The sequence below is a fragment of the Gymnogyps californianus genome, chromosome 8, assembly GCF_018139145.2.
Source record: "Gymnogyps californianus isolate 813 chromosome 8, ASM1813914v2, whole genome shotgun sequence".
NCBI lineage: Eukaryota > Metazoa > Chordata > Aves > Accipitriformes > Cathartidae > Gymnogyps > Gymnogyps californianus.
Window position 1 is genome coordinate 30,424,877 of NC_059478.1, and position 19,137 is coordinate 30,444,013.

Here is a 19,137-nt window from a genome sequence, read left to right on the forward strand (position 1 = left end):
GTAAAAAAAAATGTGTATTTCAGTAGCCAAATCAAAACACTGAAGAATGAAGAGAAATCAGTCCAGGATGAGCTGAAATATAATTGTCTGGGGGACTGCGCTAACAAAATAAAAGCATTGAATAAATCAAATGGGGAGAGCTTTTAAACAACCAAAAAAAGTGTCTTTGTTTAACACTTTTTCATTCTGAAATGGAAAGTAAAAAAAGATGAGTTAAAATACAGAAACATTTCATTACTTCTACTGTTGAGAAAATGTCAATAATAACAAAATCCTCCAGTCCTGTTCCCTGTCCCCCCATCATTTTGTTTTCCAAATTGAAGGTGACCCAGATTCACTAATGATTTTCTTCTCAAAGCTCTGTTTTACAGTGATACTACTACTGGTTTGAAAAAACTGGCATGGAATACCTAGTAAAATTTCTAATGTGGAACATGGAAATGACTATCCATCCTTGTGTCACAAGGCTATCCGTTCCCTAAACCACTATCTGCTTAGTACTATCACCTTACCTTGAACAGATACTAAATATTATTAGTGGAAATTATCCAACACTGTGAGAACTATAATAGTGGTAATTAATTACATTATATCCTATGGCAGTGAGTTTCATAGCGTGAGTACCCACTATGTTGTGGTGATATTACTGTTACTATCCCACTTTGTTTCTTACTTAAAAGACTGAATGAACAGCAATATCTACACGCAGTGACCAGCTCTGTATAAATACACCAGGAAAACTTCAGGATAATTATGTTTTAACCAGGTCCCAAATTACTTAATAATTTATCAAGTCAAATGAAATAAAACCTTGTGGAATTAGATGCTCTTGTAGGATAAAAAAGTATGTATTTGAAAGCCCCCTCCATGGAAGTTCCATGCTATACCTCTAACTACCATATTCCGTTTATCAGATCTCTTCAATGTCCTGTATAACATTTTTAAGGCACACAACTGAACTTGAAAACCATTCTGGGTGCTAGCAGCATCAGAATTTACTTCATTTGTATTTATTTAGATTTATGCGAACAAAAAAACCTGAGAGCGTGCCAGCCAGACCTAACCCATATCAAACTGCTGGAAAATAACAAAAAAGGCAGCCAGCCCTGCTTGGTCAGAGCAGAATTCCATCTGGCCCAGCATCCTACACCTTCTTCTATGAACCTGATAAAGCAGATGCACCTCACAATGTCCTGAAGGTCAGCAATCCCAGGACTGCATTGGGAAGCTGATAATCCCTCAGGGAAAACCCTGGCAGCTACTCCCTCTGCAGCTCAGCTCAAGGCGGCAGGTCTCAAGCCCCTAGAGGCACCATACCGTTGTGCCGTACCATTGCGCTGCACTTCCCGTACGCACTAAGAACTGCAGATTTGCATTTCTGTCCTGCTGCACTGAAACATGGGACAATCCCACCCACAGCGGAATCTGGGCCCAATCATTTCTACAGCTTTTGCTCTGCAAGATCTGCTAGTGTGGAGCTCTCCTGTGGACAGACAAGAGTTCAAATTCACCAACTGCCATCGGGCATGAGCTGACACAGTGCCAAGCCTAAAGCCATTTGCCAGCCTGCCCTCCAGTGCTGGTGCATGCTTAAACCCATCTGTACTGTCGTGTAATCTGTAGTGGTTTTTGTAAACAAACAAACATTGTATTTTCACAAAACCACTGAATTGCTGTCTACTCCTCTAATTCAGAGTGGTTTTAATGCTGCAGTTCCTTGACAGTATCAGGAAATGCCATCAGAGACCTAATAAAAAGAGAGATCTCTGGTGAGGCAGCTTTGATAGAATGGATGTTTCCTACTATTGACTTCAAAGGAAAGAAAGTGAGGCTAATGTTATTGTTGTTTTTTTAAAAGCACTCCTTTGGCATCAGTGCGTGACACCCTCCACTCCAAAAGCTGAAAATACTTTCCAGACTTCCACAACATTCCCTCGAGTCAGGCACGGAAACTTATTGTTTAGGTGAAGTAACTCAAAAGCATGTAAGCTGGTGCATGCAGACCTGTTTTCCCTGCAGATGCAGGATTGTCCCTTACTCATCAGTAGATGTAGCCTGTAGAGATCTCATTACTCACCATGCATTGCTAGACACATGCTCCCCACTGACCGCAGACAGCATAATACTTGCTATCTACTGAGAACAGAGATTCCGCATTGGTTTCCTTAGCAGCAGAAGCAGTAATACTAATCTGCTCAATAGGCCCCTTTCTCCTGTAATCGTAATAACCAGGTTGCTGCCCATGAAGTGTTACAAATGTAGCCGAGCCTTCTGATGAAAGTTTTCACAGGTTTATGACATGTCAAACCACCTGCGTCAGAGATGTACAGTAAAAATAACAGGAAGTTCAACCAGACCGCTATCTTTTGTGTAATCTGTAGAAAAATCTGTCTCATAGGTAAATTGCAAATGGTTAGTTTGTGTGATGTAGTGATTTAAACACAAGATCTGTGCTGGAATGCTGGAATTGCCTAAAGATGCCTTTAGGCAAGTTACTTATCTTCTCTATGTCTCAATTTCCCCATGTTTAATGCAGTACCCATAGTGTCTCACCCTTAGGGATTCAAAAGAACTGACTACAAACAGCACAGGTGCTGAATTTCACTGTGTACAATACAGCACCCAAATCATTGCATCAAGACTATTCCCAAACTGAATATGCTGCATATATACAAGAAAAAAAGATTCTGCTTCAAAGTCTTAACTATCTAGGCAAGAACACCATGTGACAGACAGGTCTGGAACATACTCAGGAGGCATTTTTTTCTTTGAAATACATGAACTAGAGACATTAAGAATGGCTATTATCACTGTCCAGCTCCTTTCATGGATATCACATACGTTATGACACCCAATTTCTATAAACACTAATTGCATATGTAGAAATGACATAAAGATAAATATATTTACCTTGATCACATCTGTGGAGGCCCACAACATAGGTTCCCTAAGCACATATGCATGCAGTGATGGGAACTTAATTTTCTACTCTTTATGAAGCCACAAGGGTGCGAGAGGGTAAACTAATAAGCCAAGTATGGATTCGATGGATTTGTCCAAATCAAACAATTCTAGACAACTAAATGAGCAGCTCTATATTTACATTTGCAAGCAGAGGCTTAAACTGAGGATGCAATATCTGGAGATCAGTAGGGTTCTACCCACCAAAGTACTGGAAGAACTGAAAGACAGCAAAAGATGCAGCTATGAGAAATTTTTTTTTTTTAAATAAAAAACATTTAAGCTTGCTAATTTTTGCTGTCTCAGACAATCAAAATTCCAATTGTCTGGGACATCAAATCTAAAAAAGCATGAAATTAATCTTCAGAAGTTAAAGTCTTAAAGGCATTGCATCATTATTTTTGTTGGATATATTTTTGATTATAATGCAGATGAACCCCAAATTTAATAAAACTAAAATAACATGAGTTAAGTATGAAACATAACAGGATATTGCAAAGAGATTAGGTAGTTTCCTTTAGACTACTTGCAGAGCACAAGGAAAAACCAAACTGAGGGACACAATGATGAGAAAGCACCACTTAATTAGAATATTTAACAGAATATGAAAACAGAATACTCATAGTACCGGTTTTGGCAATGAAACACAGTGAGCAGAATATGGACCCGAAACATCAGTAGTTCTCTACACCAGATACTGTTTTGCCTGTCGACTGACTGTAGTAAAGAAAGAAGCAGGCTAGTTAAATTTAAACCAGCTGTAATGATGAGAGTGTTACAGTTGGACTGAAGGAAGCTTACCTCATGAAAGTATTGTGGAAACTGCTGTTGGAAAGATAATAAAAGGATTAACTGCAGTTTTAGTGAACCATTTACTTTTCAGTCAAAATGTCTCATGTATTTCCTGTTCTCAAGTAGCTTGAATTCCAAAATTCCTTTGTCTATTACAGTACATAGTAGCAAAGCCTGTCATAAGAAATTAATAATTTTACATGGAAAAGTACTCTTATGTATGAAGGCAGGGTGCTGCTCGCTGTTAGCTTCTCCTGAGTAGTTCAATACCTAGTCAGACAGTAATCTTACAGAGAGGAACAAAATCAAGGGCTTAAAAAGAAAGTACAATGGGTAATTGTGAACAGTGAAAGAAAATCTCCACTACAAATACCAAGAGATGTAAAGTTACTTTAACAGGGCTACAGCAAAAACGAAACAAAATCTCAGACCTTTATAGACAGAGAATGAATTGCCTTCTTAATTTGCAGGAATAACAGCACAATTATTACCACATCAAAAGAAAAGCCATCATTTAAAATGACATGACATCACTGCATAATGAAACACTGCACAGCAACCCTTGTTTAAAGTGGAATGGAATTCGCTGGGCAAATAATCCCCACTTGATATTAATAACTTTAAGGAGCCGTGTTGCAGCTTTGGATCTTGTCCCTGCTAGATCAAGGTCTTTCCACAGTAGAAAACTAAATTTGCAAAGAAGACGTATTTTTCATGTGCTCACTTGGATCCAGCTTTACTCCACAGAGGATTCCAGGTTGTAACATTTAATACACGGATACCTCTGCTGACAGTGGAAGGCTCTTATTCTGGGAATAGAAGAGTTAACTGCAAGTTGTGCAATGTAAAGCTCCTAATTCTGATTGGGCCATTCCATGTATGGGAACAACTACAATATCTGCTCAAATAAAACAGATCTTTATGTACTTTCATGCCAAGGCTAAATGTATGTGCCATGAAGGCTGTCTCCAATATCAGATGCAAAGGTTTTTCCAATTCTATTCACAATGTTAAACCTTGAGATGCTATCAAAAGTCGGTTTTTTAATGCAGATGAACATAATTGAAAGTTGGAAATTTTCAGCATTTGCTAAGTTATTACATGATTTAACGTCTCTGGTTTATCCAGTTTCCTGTAGGAATGGGAATGTAACATTAGAAATCTGCTATACAATACCTGTCAAATATGCATTTTGCAGAAAAAGACAAAAGTTCCCTCACCCATGGATTCTACTGAATCTTTCAGCATCATAGTAAAGCTAATCAGGGTTTCACATTTTAAGTATTTCTTTTAAAAAGTGTGAGATAAAAGTGGGAAGAAGACCAATCTCATTCCAGATGATAAAAACACTAAAACCAAAAAGTAGCCTAAAATAAAATCTGTAAGTATGCTTTCACAGCTTACTTATACTTTTGTTTGGAAAGAAGCAACTAACTTGCATTACCCTTTGATGATTTATGACCAAATAAAAGATATGCATAGGAAGTTAAATTCCTTTGTACTCTTACAAATTGTGATTGAGCTACTTCTGGAAACAAGCAAGTCAGTTCTTTCTTTCAAAGGAAAAAGAAACAGGTAAGTCTTAGAGCATTTCCATTTTATCTTGGACAATGTGATGGTGTTCTCCAAATATCTGCATTGTTTCCAGTATTATTTTAGGGAATACCCACCGAACAGTGCAGACATTAAGATAACGTTTTTCATTTGTCCAATGGAAGTAAAAAGATAATCAGGATGACCACTTACAGAGAAAATTTTTCTCTATAAAACCTTTTGAATACTGTTTCTTCCTTCTCCCTTCCATACCCATTGCAGGCCAGCAAGCTTTTTCTTGAACAAATGAAAAAAAGTAAGCTTTTTACATAAACATTCTTTCTTACTCCTCCAGAGAAAGCTACAGCTTGCCATTGAAAAGTTAGTCTTGATCGAACTTCCTTACAAGCATTTTCCATTATACCATTCTCTGATCAAAACAATAAAATAGACATATAGTTGAAAATTCTGCCTATCAAGAACCACAACCTGCTGCCATAACCATTCCCTTTGTTTGTACTTATTTGTGTGTGTGTGTGTGTATGTATGTGCATGCATGCACACGCGTGCGCATGTGGGTGTTACAAATAAGACTTTCCAAATTTCATGGCCCAATTTGGAAGCTTATGTCAAACTTGTTTTGCTTCATCTGTTTCAGTCAGGGTCTTATATCATTGTTGTTTCAAACATGTGGAAAGCTTAATGGAAGTCATTAACTTTTATTTTAGTTTGGCCATATTGTCATCATGGTGGGCAGATGCAGAGATGGTGTTATTCCCAAGATCCTCTTTTTGGAACACTGATGTTGTTTACATCTTCTTGATCAGAAGAGAACAATGGTTTTTACTTATTTTTAAAGTTCTGTTTTGCAAATTAAAAAAGCCCCTAACAACCTTTGAAAATGTAATTAAAGATATTCCTTTTATTCTTTTAACTGTTTAAAATCCTTAACAAGTTTCTTTTTCTTTTCTAAACTACCATTTGAAACTTTTGCACTCACAACTCTATGGGTTATTGTTCAGCTGAAGGAATGAAAAGAATTTCATTAGATGTGTTTTATGTTTCTTGATTAAAAATGTCACCCGAGGCTCAGTGACTTTGTTTTACGTTAAATGACTGCTGCGTGCTTTGATCATCATTTTATTAATGCTTTAATGAATATTAAAAAAAATAAAGCACTGTATTAAAAGTTAAGCTCTCATATAAGGAAACTGAATCCCTTTTCCAAGAACTACAGTATTTCTTACTCAAACATTTCCTTCTAGATTAAGGTTTTCTCCAATTCCCCTTTAGCCTGCTGGAGACTAAGTTACAGGAAAGCACAACAATTATATTGGAATAAGACTGAAGAGAGAGCAGGGAAGAGAGCAGAGTAGTATGTTTCTATTCAAACAAATATATTCCAGACTTACCATGCACTTGTTTGGTTTTTCTCCAGAATGCACCCTCATATGAATCAGCAGTTTGTAACGAGCATTGAAGGGTTTATATCGGCGGACACAGCCTGCCCAAAAGCAAGTGAAGTCCTCTCCTTTCCGCTGGTCAATGTGAGTCTTTTCTATGTGTCTGACCAGTTCGTCTTGTTGGTCGTAAGTGGCACTGCAGTCAATCCACTGACAGACCTGTTTGCCATTGCTGAGGTCCTGGTCATCCCCGTCGCTGGGCTGAAGGGACTTTGGAGACATAGAGGCATGTAAGTGAGGCAGCGTCCCTTGAGTCTGGCTTAGTTGCTGGTGTAGATGGTAAGGGGGAGGCAGCCCCTGATGATGTCGAAAAAGATCAGCAGTGGAGGAATAATCGTCAGCTGGTTCTTGTTTCAAGAAACTCACCTTCTGGGTGCTGTGCGAGGTGTTTTGATGAGGAATGCTAGTACCATTCATCATAAGGCTGAGGCTTCCATTCTCCTCCACTTGCTGCATTTGTATCTGCTCACAGTCACCTCTGTCACATTCAGCGGAAACAGGTACAAGACATGCTGAAGGGGAGGGAATACTGCAAGGGTTTCCAGGCTGAGAGCAAGACTGGGGCCGAGAGGATTTTTGAGCACTGTGATGACTGATCTCCACAGGATGAGAGGAAATGCCAGCTGAATTAGTTCGCAGTCCATTCACACAGGTGACCAGTGACGTCTGTGATGTGCGGATGATAGCTGTAATATCAATTCCTTCAGCTGAAGACGGCACAACAGAGATGCATCTCTTCTTCAGGTTGCTTGTTTGTAGCCTGGCTGAGTGCTGAGGGGTGCCAAGTGACAAAGGACCCAGGGAGGAGCTATGTTCATTATTAAACAAGTAGGATGAAAGTGAATTTGTAAAGCTATTATTCATTAGGTCTATTTCAGGATGCAGACTACCGGAGGCTCTCAGCTCCATCCCCTCCGTAATCCTCCTATGTGTGGAAGCCTCAGACAGAACCTTATAATCACTCGGGCATTCTTGTTTAATGTGCTGAGCCGGGTGACTTCCATTCAGGCATGGAGCAGCAGAATCTACTGAGTCTTGAAACCTGGGTGACCTGTAATACAGTTTTCATTAAGCATCACTAACTACCACAGGATTTATGATTTTTGTACAAGACACAACACTTGTTAAGCCCTGGAGAATGGAAGCACTTGCTCTCTGCTGAATGTTGCCTGTCTAATGCAGCGATTACACCAAAAAAATCTGCAATGCTTCCTCTACAACCCTTGTAAAGGCAGCATCATTTTACACAGGATTAATTTTACACACTGGGTTACGCACAGAACAGACAATCTCCCCTCCATTGCTACGGGCAGTTCATCAATCACAATCTAGGTTTTCAATGCATAATAGATTGGGCAAAACAATAGCTGAGAATGAAGTTTGAGAGCTTTGGGCATTTTTGAATTATTCAAATATCGGCATTTTCCTCAGAGCACACTGGGAAAATGCCTTGGCATTCTTGTACACACGAATCAAAAAAGGCTAGCTGAGCTTTGCTTACATGTCAGAGAGATGCTTTCCTTCACTAAATTAAAAAAGGAGCAAGATCAGTGGGGAAAAAAGGAATACAAAGAAAGAACGGGTCGCTTTCAGCCAGTGGTCCGGAGTCGATGAGAGATCAGCTGAATATTTACTTCTAAGAGGTCTACAAAAGATAACTAAGAAAAGTTCACAACCAGTAGATTTAAACTGGCAGTCTATGTATTCCCATTTCCACTTTTCCTATTAAAGTCTACATGGGTCTGCAAATCAAAAGAAGATTGTTCTGCAGAAGTGATTTTTAATCGTTTTTGATGTGTGCTGAATTCAGTCACTCAGGAAGCAGAACCTTGGGAAACACCACATAGACATTTCAGAAAAACACTGCATTTAGGAAACATTTCCTCCTAACATTTTCTTCCAAGCAGTTAGCAATTGGTTTATGCCTTAAAATAAAACATTTTATCTCAGCTATAAGCATTTACTGTGGATGACCCAACTGTGTGTTTTTTCTTAGGACCAGAGGGTGTTCCATACTTATCCCTAAAGCATGGGAGGGTTTAACCTATGGCACATCGCTGCATGATGAAGCCAGACCGAGAAGAAGAAACAGTACATCTGTGTGCAGGAAAGCTGTACCTGAACTAATAAACCCTCCAGAGAGGTGCTCCATGGCTCTTATACTGACAAGTTCCACTTAAATGAATTTTATGCTTTTTTGATGCTAGCACCACAAAAGCCGAAGAAAACCTGGCCATTTGGCAACTTGTGTGTGACACCGCAACTAAGACAAATCCGGCACATTTTAAAGCATGAAACACATACGCATAAGGTATTTTGGACATATGCATACATTACACTGCAAAGCTGCAGAATAAACTGCATTTATTTTATGACTTAGATGATTTTATCACTATTATTTCCATTAATCCACCACTAAGACGGGAAGCTGGGACGACTTCTAACACTTCCTTGGTAACAGCTCTCAAAGAACTGGCAATTAGAAAAAACAACAACAAAAAGCTTCAAAAAGACTTTCTTCCCATGAAATTAAGGTTGTCAAAAAATGACACCTGTCTAAGGCACACAACTGTCAACACTGCATTCACGAGTGGCAGGTTTCTAAGCTCCAACAGTTTGCAGCCAGTGGACCTGGATATAAAAAAACTTGAAGGTCATGACAGAAGTGAAATTCCCCACCTTTCATTGCTACAGAACAATCAGATCTTGCATTTGCCACCAGAAGTTTAAAAAGACTACATTTAAAAATTTTAGAGGTTTCCATAATCCATTAGTTATAATTTCTCCCTTTAGGTTCCACAGTTGGTCTCAGGGTAAACTTAGAGCACCTGGTTTTGCAGACGGTAAATTTAAAAACAAAACAAAACAAAACAACAAACCCAATGGTATTCATACATTATTTTTTAACATTTACAGAACTGTATGTCTGTAAAATATGTGGCATAAGCATATGTAAAAACCTTTTATTGCACATATTTGGGAAACCCTGCCCTGCCTGCTTGTAGCTTCATTGCTCAGTAGAAAGTGTGCTGCTCTACACTCATTCTGAGAAAGGTTTTACAGCATACCATGCCAGGCACAATATTTCCTATTCTTTAGTTTTTTCTGTACAAGAACTCTTCTAAATAATTCAGTTTGTATCATAGTTCAGTGGTCCCAAAGCCTCAGGCTAAAGTAAACACAACACATTTCTTACATCATATAAAGCTAACCCAAGCCTTACATTTCAGCCTGTGATAATTGGTGTCATATTATTAAGCTTTATGTAAAGCTCCCATCTTGCCAGAAATCCATGTGAGGAGTTCAAGCTGGAGTCAGTGCAGAGTACCTGCAGGATGGATACAAACATCCCTGTCCTGAGAAACATTAGGTTCCCAAAACTCCCAGCAACATCGATCTGCATTTCCAGCACAACATCTTACTCAGAGTCAGGACTGTATTGCTGTGATGCTGCGGTGCAGAATATGAGACACACAAAAGAGGGGAATTTTGAACCAAAAGGCAAGCTGGAATACCTTACTTCAAAAGCAAATGAGATGAAGGCACTGAATTCATGCTTCCCATTGCCACAGCCGTGTCTTATCCATGCTCTGCCTACATAATGATAAGCACAGGCTGCTTGTGCAGATCAGAAGCAAGTCTTTTCTGGGAGCTACGATATCCTCTGTAGCACTGTATATTTAAACACATTTTATACCCTGTGTTAGTTAACTCTGCTGGGAGAATCTGGCATTCTTTCAATTTCCTGATGTCTGAGTGTGGGGATACTTCATGTCAAGGTTGCAAACTTCCTGTATTCCTGGCAGCATTTTGCCATCACTGTTCTAGGGAAAGCCCTGCTCGTTCCTCCCAGTCCTTGGGGGTGGGGGGAGAAGGGGCACAGAAACAAAACTGATATGAGAGAGAGACAAGGTGTCTAGCATGCAACTTGCTGGGTGGCTCCTCTTATACCCGTTGACTATTTGCTCCTGTAATGGCATCTTGCTGTTACAGCCAGGGATCAGATTCCAGGCCTGGTACACAGAGGCAGTGCTGGCCATAAGGATTTCATAATCTCTGGACAGTAGCGAAATATAAATGCGTATGAAACAATCAGCCAAGAGGAGAGTGAGAGGGACAAAGGATAGCAGGACAGTGTAAAGAGCACTGTGTGGACAGGCAGATCAGCATGAGTAGCTCTGGGGGGCTTCCAGATGAGCAACCCTGGAAGGGAGTGGGGTCAGCAGGAGAATATACCCCACAAACCTCTCTTCACAGGGAGCATCCATGTACCAGGGATGGGCAGTCTGAGGCAACAGAATTGCTGCTTAAGCACATGAAAGCTGAGTGTAAGGCCTTCGAAGAGTAACAGCAGCCTCTCAGAGGATACTAAGGCAGTGTTTCCAAAGAGACTCCCTTACGTGGTAATTGGAGCCAGAGCACGAGGCCAGTAGCACCATGCCAGAAGTACTGCAGTTCCCAACTGCCCTCAAAGGAAAAGACAACTGTATCTGAAATCTCCAGATTATTTACAAAACATACATGCCTTCAATTGCCACTGTAAATGTGCAATCAGTGATAACTGACAGTTTTAAAAAGCTGGAGGGGATTGTTCTGCTGCACATCCAGGGACCCTTTGCAACACTATCTGGCTGCTCTGATGTCTTCCCCGGGTTTTATATGCCAAGCACTGAGCACAGTGTGGGCGTGTTTGCTGTGTCTGATAATGGATTATTTGACAAAAGGCCAACATTAGCTGTGTGCTGACTCTAGTTGTGGTAACGAAGGTATTAGGACTTTTCCAGTCCCACACACACTGCATTCACAGATAGCATGTAGCAGCAATTACGTTGCACAACTTAAAAGCTATTAACTGAGTGGGGAAAAGGGGCCAGGAAGAAGAGGGATCGTGATTCTTGGATTAAGGTAGTCATCCCTAGAATACAGTTTCCGACAGAAAGTGATTCAGGGAGAAGCTGAAGGGGATAACAAGTTTCAGTGCACTGAGGGTAAAAAAGACAAAGCCAATCATAACTCCAAATCCTGAGGGAGATTTTGGATTGCTAGGGGAGTGCTCTCTGGTTTGTTTGGGTTTTCCTTGGACATTGCATATCCTAGAAATGCAGAGTTGTTCAAAGCTCAACCCAGAGAGATTGTTTGAATTTGTATCTCCCTTTATTTCTGTGCTGGTCACTAGAGCTGGACAGAATAACCAAACAGTTTGCCCTGACTTCTGTGTGCTCAGATACCTGTCCATTCCAGCCCTATTTCTCTCATCTATTTTGACTCTTCTCATCTAATGAAGGCTGAAATCTGGAGAGGCACAGAGCACCATTGGCTCCCATTGACTTCACTGAAACCTAACGGGCATTCACCCCCACCTCACTTATCTTCTCCTGTTTTCAGATCTTCAGGGAAAGACCATTTTTCTGTTACTTGTGTGCCAAGAACCTTTAGCATCACAAACACCATGAACAGAAATCGTCCCAACTGCTGTCCACCTTCTCTCACATGCCAAGGTTTTGGCTCTGTACCATGTGTCTCATGAGTAAAATGGTGATAAAATTAGACACTGCGCCTATGAGGTCCATAGAGCAGAGCTGGGCATTGGCTTTACCTTGTAAATCCCATGCAGAGAAAAGTAGTACTAGCCAGGTGGACATACAAGCAGAGCATGACCAGTGGGACACACAAACAACCCATAAAGGAATGGAAGGGTCCTTCAAGATATTCTCCAAACATTTCCAAACTGTTGCTTAGAAGCAGCACAGCCTCAAGGCTTTAGACCATGCTACAAAGCAAAGGGCAGGGAATCAGGCCTATTACCTGCTACTTTCTCATGTTATGCAGCAGACAATCTTTTATGCTGTTCTGGGAATCCTCTTCCAAATGGGGGCTGGAAGGGGTTCATATTTCTGAGGGTGGGTACTGTGATCCCCGGTATGCAGGTATCTGTCATTTCCTCATTATAGATTTTACAAAAAGGTTCAAAAAGATCTAAGCAGAGTACTCTCTTCCTCCTTTTGTTTGCTCCTGCCCTAATTATCTTTGTTTCATAATTGTCCTCACTGACAGAATAAAAAAAGGTTGATAAGTGCCAGTCCCACACTGAGCCATAAAGAAGCTAGGAGGGAGCACACTTACATCCAGCTGCAATGGCATCTACAAATCTTTGTAGCGATAGCAGAATATTTTGTCATGTGGCATGGATATTATTTGGCCTTTTCAAACAAACAAACAAACAAAAAGCTCTTTCCACTTGCTTGCCATATTGCTGTGCCTCTTCCTCCTGAAAACACAGATGTTCTTACCCCACCAGTAAATGGAAAAGGGGAAACAAGACATAAATATGTATAACAAAATCAGAAACAGTCAGGTTTCCAAGACCAAGCTATAGGCCGTATTTCCTCTTGCTGTGACTATGGAAATTTGGGGTTGATAGTTCCATGCACAGAGTGCCAATTATTCCAAGTATCTAAGATAAAGGCTGCAACTTTATTGAGGTTTTTCTTTTCTACAGCTCTTCAAAAAGGTCAAGATTATTCCGTATTATATCCCCTGCCAAAAAGCAGTGTAATTAAAATAGATGGACAGATTTTAATTTGTAGCAGGCTTCTATTCACAATGGATGTCTGTTTAGGGTACTTGTTTAAAATCTGGTAATGTTAAATTTGTAACAACAACAAAAAAATAATGGAGTTCTGTGTTTTCATATAATTAATTTATAGCAAATGTTTAAATAGAGATTCTGTTCATAGCATATCCAACTACAGTGTATATATCAAAACCAGAGACCAAATTTTCACATTACAGCCTTAAAAGCAAATACCAAGGATGTGGCTGTATGGGAACATTGAAAATACTTCATTAAAGGAAATGCTGTAGAAATAAAAGTGGCATTGGCTTCCTGTAGGTTTGATGGTGGCTTGCCAAATTGCCATATGGGAGACATTGATTTGGGAGTAAGTATCATCCCTGCCTTCCAGGCTGCAATTTGGAAACAACATGGCATTGGGGTGGAGGGTGGAGGTACAGAGGAGGCAAGTCTGACCCTACTTAAGCCCCTAGCAAAACTCTCATTGACTTTTGAGCATGCTGGAAGAGCCCCCACAGAGAAGCTGTATTTAAACTTCAATTCAGGGGGCTGTGGCTGCATATACAGTGACTCCTCCTGGCACTGCCTTGGACAGCTGTCGGTGCACACGTGCATGTCCCTGCAGTGCAAACATGCAGATGAGCAGTGCGGTTAAATCAGCATCCAAAGGACTTCCAAAATGAAGTAAAAGCCAAAAATACTCTTCCAAATGTAGCACCCATGGATGCAACCGGGAAATAGTTCCAACAAAGAAGCACTCCAGAAGAGCAAAGTATATCAAGCAATAAAACTTGCAGTGATACCTTATATCCGAGTGTGTCAAGTTCAGCTGACCAACATGGAGCAGTCTCTCACAGGACAGTGGGTGGTCTCGCATAAGTGAGTTTCCTGTGTGGATGAACAGACCTTGTCTGCAGACAGGTACTGAGCTACTTGTCATCTCCATCTCCATCATGTTCTTCTTCTCAGAGATCAAATTACAATGATTGTAGCCACCGTTCACTGTCCAAAAAAAGAAAAGGAAAAAAAAAAAATCGTAAGACTTTGACTAAGAACCCTCTACACCGACTACTACTTTGTATACTCATTTTGGATCTCCTTGCAAAATTCTTGTAAATGACACGGCAGTGGAAAGGAAAGGTTTCACAAGGAAGCAAAAATTAATTGCAAAGGAATTTGGATCTGTGAACTATGGTTGTTTATTTCTCATTTTAAATTTTGTGGCTATTTTACACTTCATAATCTAACTCAAAAAAACTTAGTCTGATAGCTTCCTTTCTTTCTGTGTATTTTTACGGTAGAGTCTTGCCTGTGTTAGATTTTGGAGAGGGATGTTTCAGAGTCCCTTTATTTTCAGGGAGAGGAGCTCTCTGAAAACAGTGACGTAAGTCAAGTTTTTCTTTGCAGACAATTATCTCTGTGATTATGACTTTAGATGGGCATGTTTCTACTTTACTGTCAGGTCAACAGTGTGAAAAAATGAAACTAACTTTGTTTCAATGTATATATTTAACTGTATTTTCCAAGTAAGCTATTATTATAAATGCTAATGCTAATAATAATATATTCTGCTCTGGTGAACATTACATTTTACCAGACTTGGAAAAACAGACTGGAGCTATAGTGATATTCTTCAGAAATATATATATAACCATAAATTGTAATCTCACAAGTCTGGAGTAGAGGGGGAGAATCACCTCCCTTGACTTGCTGGCCACGCTTCTTTTTATGCAGCCCAGGATACAGTTGGCTTTCTGGGCTGCAAATGCACTTTGCCAGCCTACATCCAATTTTTCATCCACCAGGATCCCCAAGTCGTTCTCTGCAGGGCTGCTCTCAATCACTTCATCACTCAGTCTGTACTGAGTTTTACACCTATATTATATAGGTATTACACCTATATTACATAGGTATAGTATTACATAATTAAGCAGATATCCCAGTATCTAGTTAACGATATTTTCATGACATAAGGGTAAGTAAAATTGTACTCTTTAAGTTTTGCAATTGCTGCAGTTTTGTTACATCGTTTATGAAGTTCCAATCAGAGATTGTGCTCATTTTAGCCAGTTACTGCTTCAGCACAGCTCCTCAGAGCAAAGGTACCCTTAACATACATGAATCCCTGTTTCCTCTTATGGACAGCTGCTAATCCATAATGCAAACGAAAGGCAAGTGGGAGAGTCTGAGCTGCTGTGGTCCTCTATAATTACAGTCAATGAACGCTTTGAAAGCGATGAGAATCATGTTCAGGGTTTTGGTGAGTTTAAATGAGAAGAAACAGGTGACTGGGGAAAGCAGAAAAAGTCTCTCGTAACTGGAGAATTTGTGAAAGCGATCACAACACAAAAGTCCATTCTCCTCCACTGGCTGGGCTCCACAGCCTCCCCATCATGCTCCATGGCACCATTGTAACAGGGAGGACCATGGCAGATGAAGACGTAGTCCAGGCAAGCATCCAGACCCATAGAAAAGAGTGGGTACATGTGACACCCAAATTACAAGTCTCATGAGGCATTACTGTGACATTTCCAGAATAGAATTCCCTGTTTCCAGTGAAACGTTTTCAGTGTTTGGCTGACACATTACATTTCTTGACCATTTATTTATTTGATTTTTATTTTTTTTAGAAGTCAGAATCTTTAAAATTGGAAAAACAATACCGGTTTTTTCCTACCGAGCTCCATCACAATACCAAGGCACGTGATAAGCCTTAGGAAGTGTAGGCCAGCATTATTTTATATAAACAAAAAGCCCACGTAAGATTTTTAGGAATGATACATGAGATTTTAATTACAGAGAAACCAATTTGTATTTACACTATACAAAGTGGGCCATTAGCCTTCTTCATGGTAATTAATACATATATTCTAGTTATTTCAGATCTATATTCAGACCTGAATTCACTGACACTATGTGATTGTTCTGAATGACTCTGAAGATAATAAGAAGCTGTACAGAAATGTAGCGTCTTTTGGCCTGCGCAGGGCAGTCAGCTGTATTTGGTGGTTTTGGACCTAAGCATTTAAGAAGATCACTTTGGATGCCTTTCAGCTTATACTGGGTGTTTTGACCATTAGCTCTGCCCTGCTTGTAATCATGACATAAATTATCATTATATCCTCTGGAATCCACAGCTCCATTGGGCTTTATTCCATTCCTATTCTGGCTTTATCCCATCATAATTTAACTCACTTCAGGGGTAGTATCTACCTTAGCAAGACTATATAATCAGACTTGTGGTTGTTAATTTGCCTAAATAAGGGTTTCTAAATACACTGTTGAACACTGGTGAAACAAGTTCTATACACTTTTAAAGGCCACACCACCAAGAGAAGTTGGTAAATCAGTCATACCTACAATACCCAATTCACAGTTCCTCACTTTTTCCATCAGCAAAGTTACCTGCAATATATTCAAGATGTATCTTCCCTCCAAAATACTGTGGATTCTTTTAAAATGTTCTGGATTTATATGGAGCCGTAATAAAAACACCTTCTTTCTTTCATTCCCCAAATGATACAAGTCTGAAATTCATTAGGGCTTTCTAAATATGCATTTTATCAATTTTATCATATTATCAAAACACAGAAACTTGAAGCTCCCACTCAAAGTTCAGCAATACCAACTGTAGCACACACTGATACCTATTTGTGTGAAGATGGAGATTTCCTAGAATAACATGAACATTATCCCTGTGCTGTCAAAAATGATTATCTTCTCTTGTAGCTGTCAAATCAGAAAACACATTTTCTCCCTGCAAAGGAGCAGAACACTTACACTAAATCCATGAAATTGTGTATTTCAGCCAATCTACCATACGTTTGCCTTCACAAAGTACCTTACAGATTTATTAACAAGAGCTAAAAATTTCTTGCACAACAATGCCTTGAGTGAAGTCACACTTGCATCAAAGCCCTCTGAAACGTGCCCACCACATGGGAGCTGGAACAATGACGGACAAGGAACAACACCAGCGGCTCACTTTTTTTTTCGCCCTGCGGCAACTAAAACAAGAACTGAGAGATCATCTCTGAACACAGACAACTAGAGTCTACATTCAACTGTTCAAGCACATGTGAAAGCGAATTCATTGCCTCTGAAAAAAAAGAAAAAAAGTCTGGTTTACACCAGTGTAACTGAGAACAGAATCTGGCCCTTTGACAACTGGCTGTTTTATACAATATTAATATCACTGGCTGGCATACTCAAGATTTAAGCATTTTCCATGTCTGGAACTAGATCTCCTCTTTCACTGGTATCAAGGGGCCTTTAACCTACATACTGTAACTTACCAATAACAGATGAAAAGAGCACATACTCCCTGCCTTATACCAGAGGGTTCACCCTGCTTTCAGTAGAACCATAGCTATTTCATAAATCCATATAAAAAACTAATCCTAATTTACAGAGAGTAAATCTAATAAAAGCGGAATGGTTTCCAGAAGGATCTCATGGAAGTGGAATCCATCAAGGTAACTTTTGTCTTTCTCTTTTTCTGTCCTGCAGTTTTGATTTATATCTTTACATTTAAATGCTCATGAAGGGAATGGAAGAGCTTGATACAGTAGTGTGCAAAGGCTGCAATCAGGCAATTCCTTCCACATGAGTAATCAAGTTAGTTCAATTTTTGATATCTTGCTTCTTTTATTCTGGGGTAACTGACTTTGGGGGAGTTCTTTCTTGATTTATGCCAGATTAAGTCATGTGAGAATGGGTCCATTGATTGCGATGGGGCTACACACCTTCAGGAAGGACCACTCACACTGGTCAGGATCTGCAGAGTCAGCCCTACATTTCTTGCTAGGGGTAAATTCTAGAGGAAAACAGAGCACCTCCTCACACAAAGGGAAACCCGTCTGTGTAACAATGAGATCAACATTTAAAACAACCCTACTAAAGGGCAATAGCTCTCTTTCTTCCCTGGGGAACATCTTGTTTACCATTCAGGAAGGCTTCACTCTTACTGATAAAATTAGCTATTAAGGCTGTAGATAGATAAGAGCAAGAAGTACCAAAAGGGTAATTATTCAACAATAAACATATGTTGCAGTGCTTTGGAGTTTACCTAATTAAGGCCAATGAACAAATAACTGAAACGACGTATAATTGAAATGACTCACATTCAAAATAGAGATAGATTTGAAATATTTGCCTAACATACTTAGATATCCCCAGAGCATTGTGGGTTTTGCGGCGCAGACCAAACTAGGTCATTTGCTTTTTTTCTTACTGCTTCATTCTCTTTAATTACTTTAAAAAAAAAAAAAAAAAAAATTGCCATTCTTGGTTTTGTTTGGATGCGATGTCCAAAATTTACCACGACAACACTGAGAAATGGAACGCTGTTACTGGCAGCTGGGTGAGTCACGTGAGACGAGTAAAAGACCAAACAGTACCAGATTTTCTCAAACAAGTGAAAATCATCCATGCTGGAAGAGGCCATCAAAGCCCTCCACTGAGAGAAAATTATTAACTCAAAAGGTGCCTATGAGCAAAGCCATGTATAGTAGGGAATATACTGTACCCATATCAGCAACCCATTCCACATAACTAGCACTGAATAATCTCCATTACTGTATGGCTGGAGTGACTGCCACAACTCCTATACAGTCAGTAATTTAAGAGCATCAAGAGAGATGCACAGCACCATTGCTGCCTGCTTGACGGCTCTAATGAATGAACTGAATGCTTCAAAACACAGAATCTTCAAAATGATTCATGAACATACAGCATTTTCGACATTTTCAACAACAGCAACAAAATCAACACTTTCCCAAAGTTTTTTATGCCTGTCATGCCATTCTCTATGGT

At 39.7% G+C, this 19,137-nt stretch overlaps 1 protein-coding gene across 2 annotated transcripts in view; it reads right to left on the bottom strand.

Annotated features, from left to right (window-relative positions):
- GLIS1 (GLIS family zinc finger 1) overlaps positions 1 to 19,137 on the bottom strand; it is a 205,767-nt gene that overhangs the window by 98,601 nt on the left and 88,029 nt on the right. For both annotated transcript variants that reach the window (XM_050901384.1, XM_050901385.1), the window contains 2 exons: positions 14,127 to 14,325; positions 6,699 to 7,800 (listed from right to left, as the gene is read on the bottom strand). In XM_050901384.1, the coding sequence (XP_050757341.1) occupies positions 6,699 to 7,800; positions 14,127 to 14,325 (1,301 nt within the window). The remainder of the gene's footprint in view (positions 1 to 6,698; positions 7,801 to 14,126; positions 14,326 to 19,137) is intronic.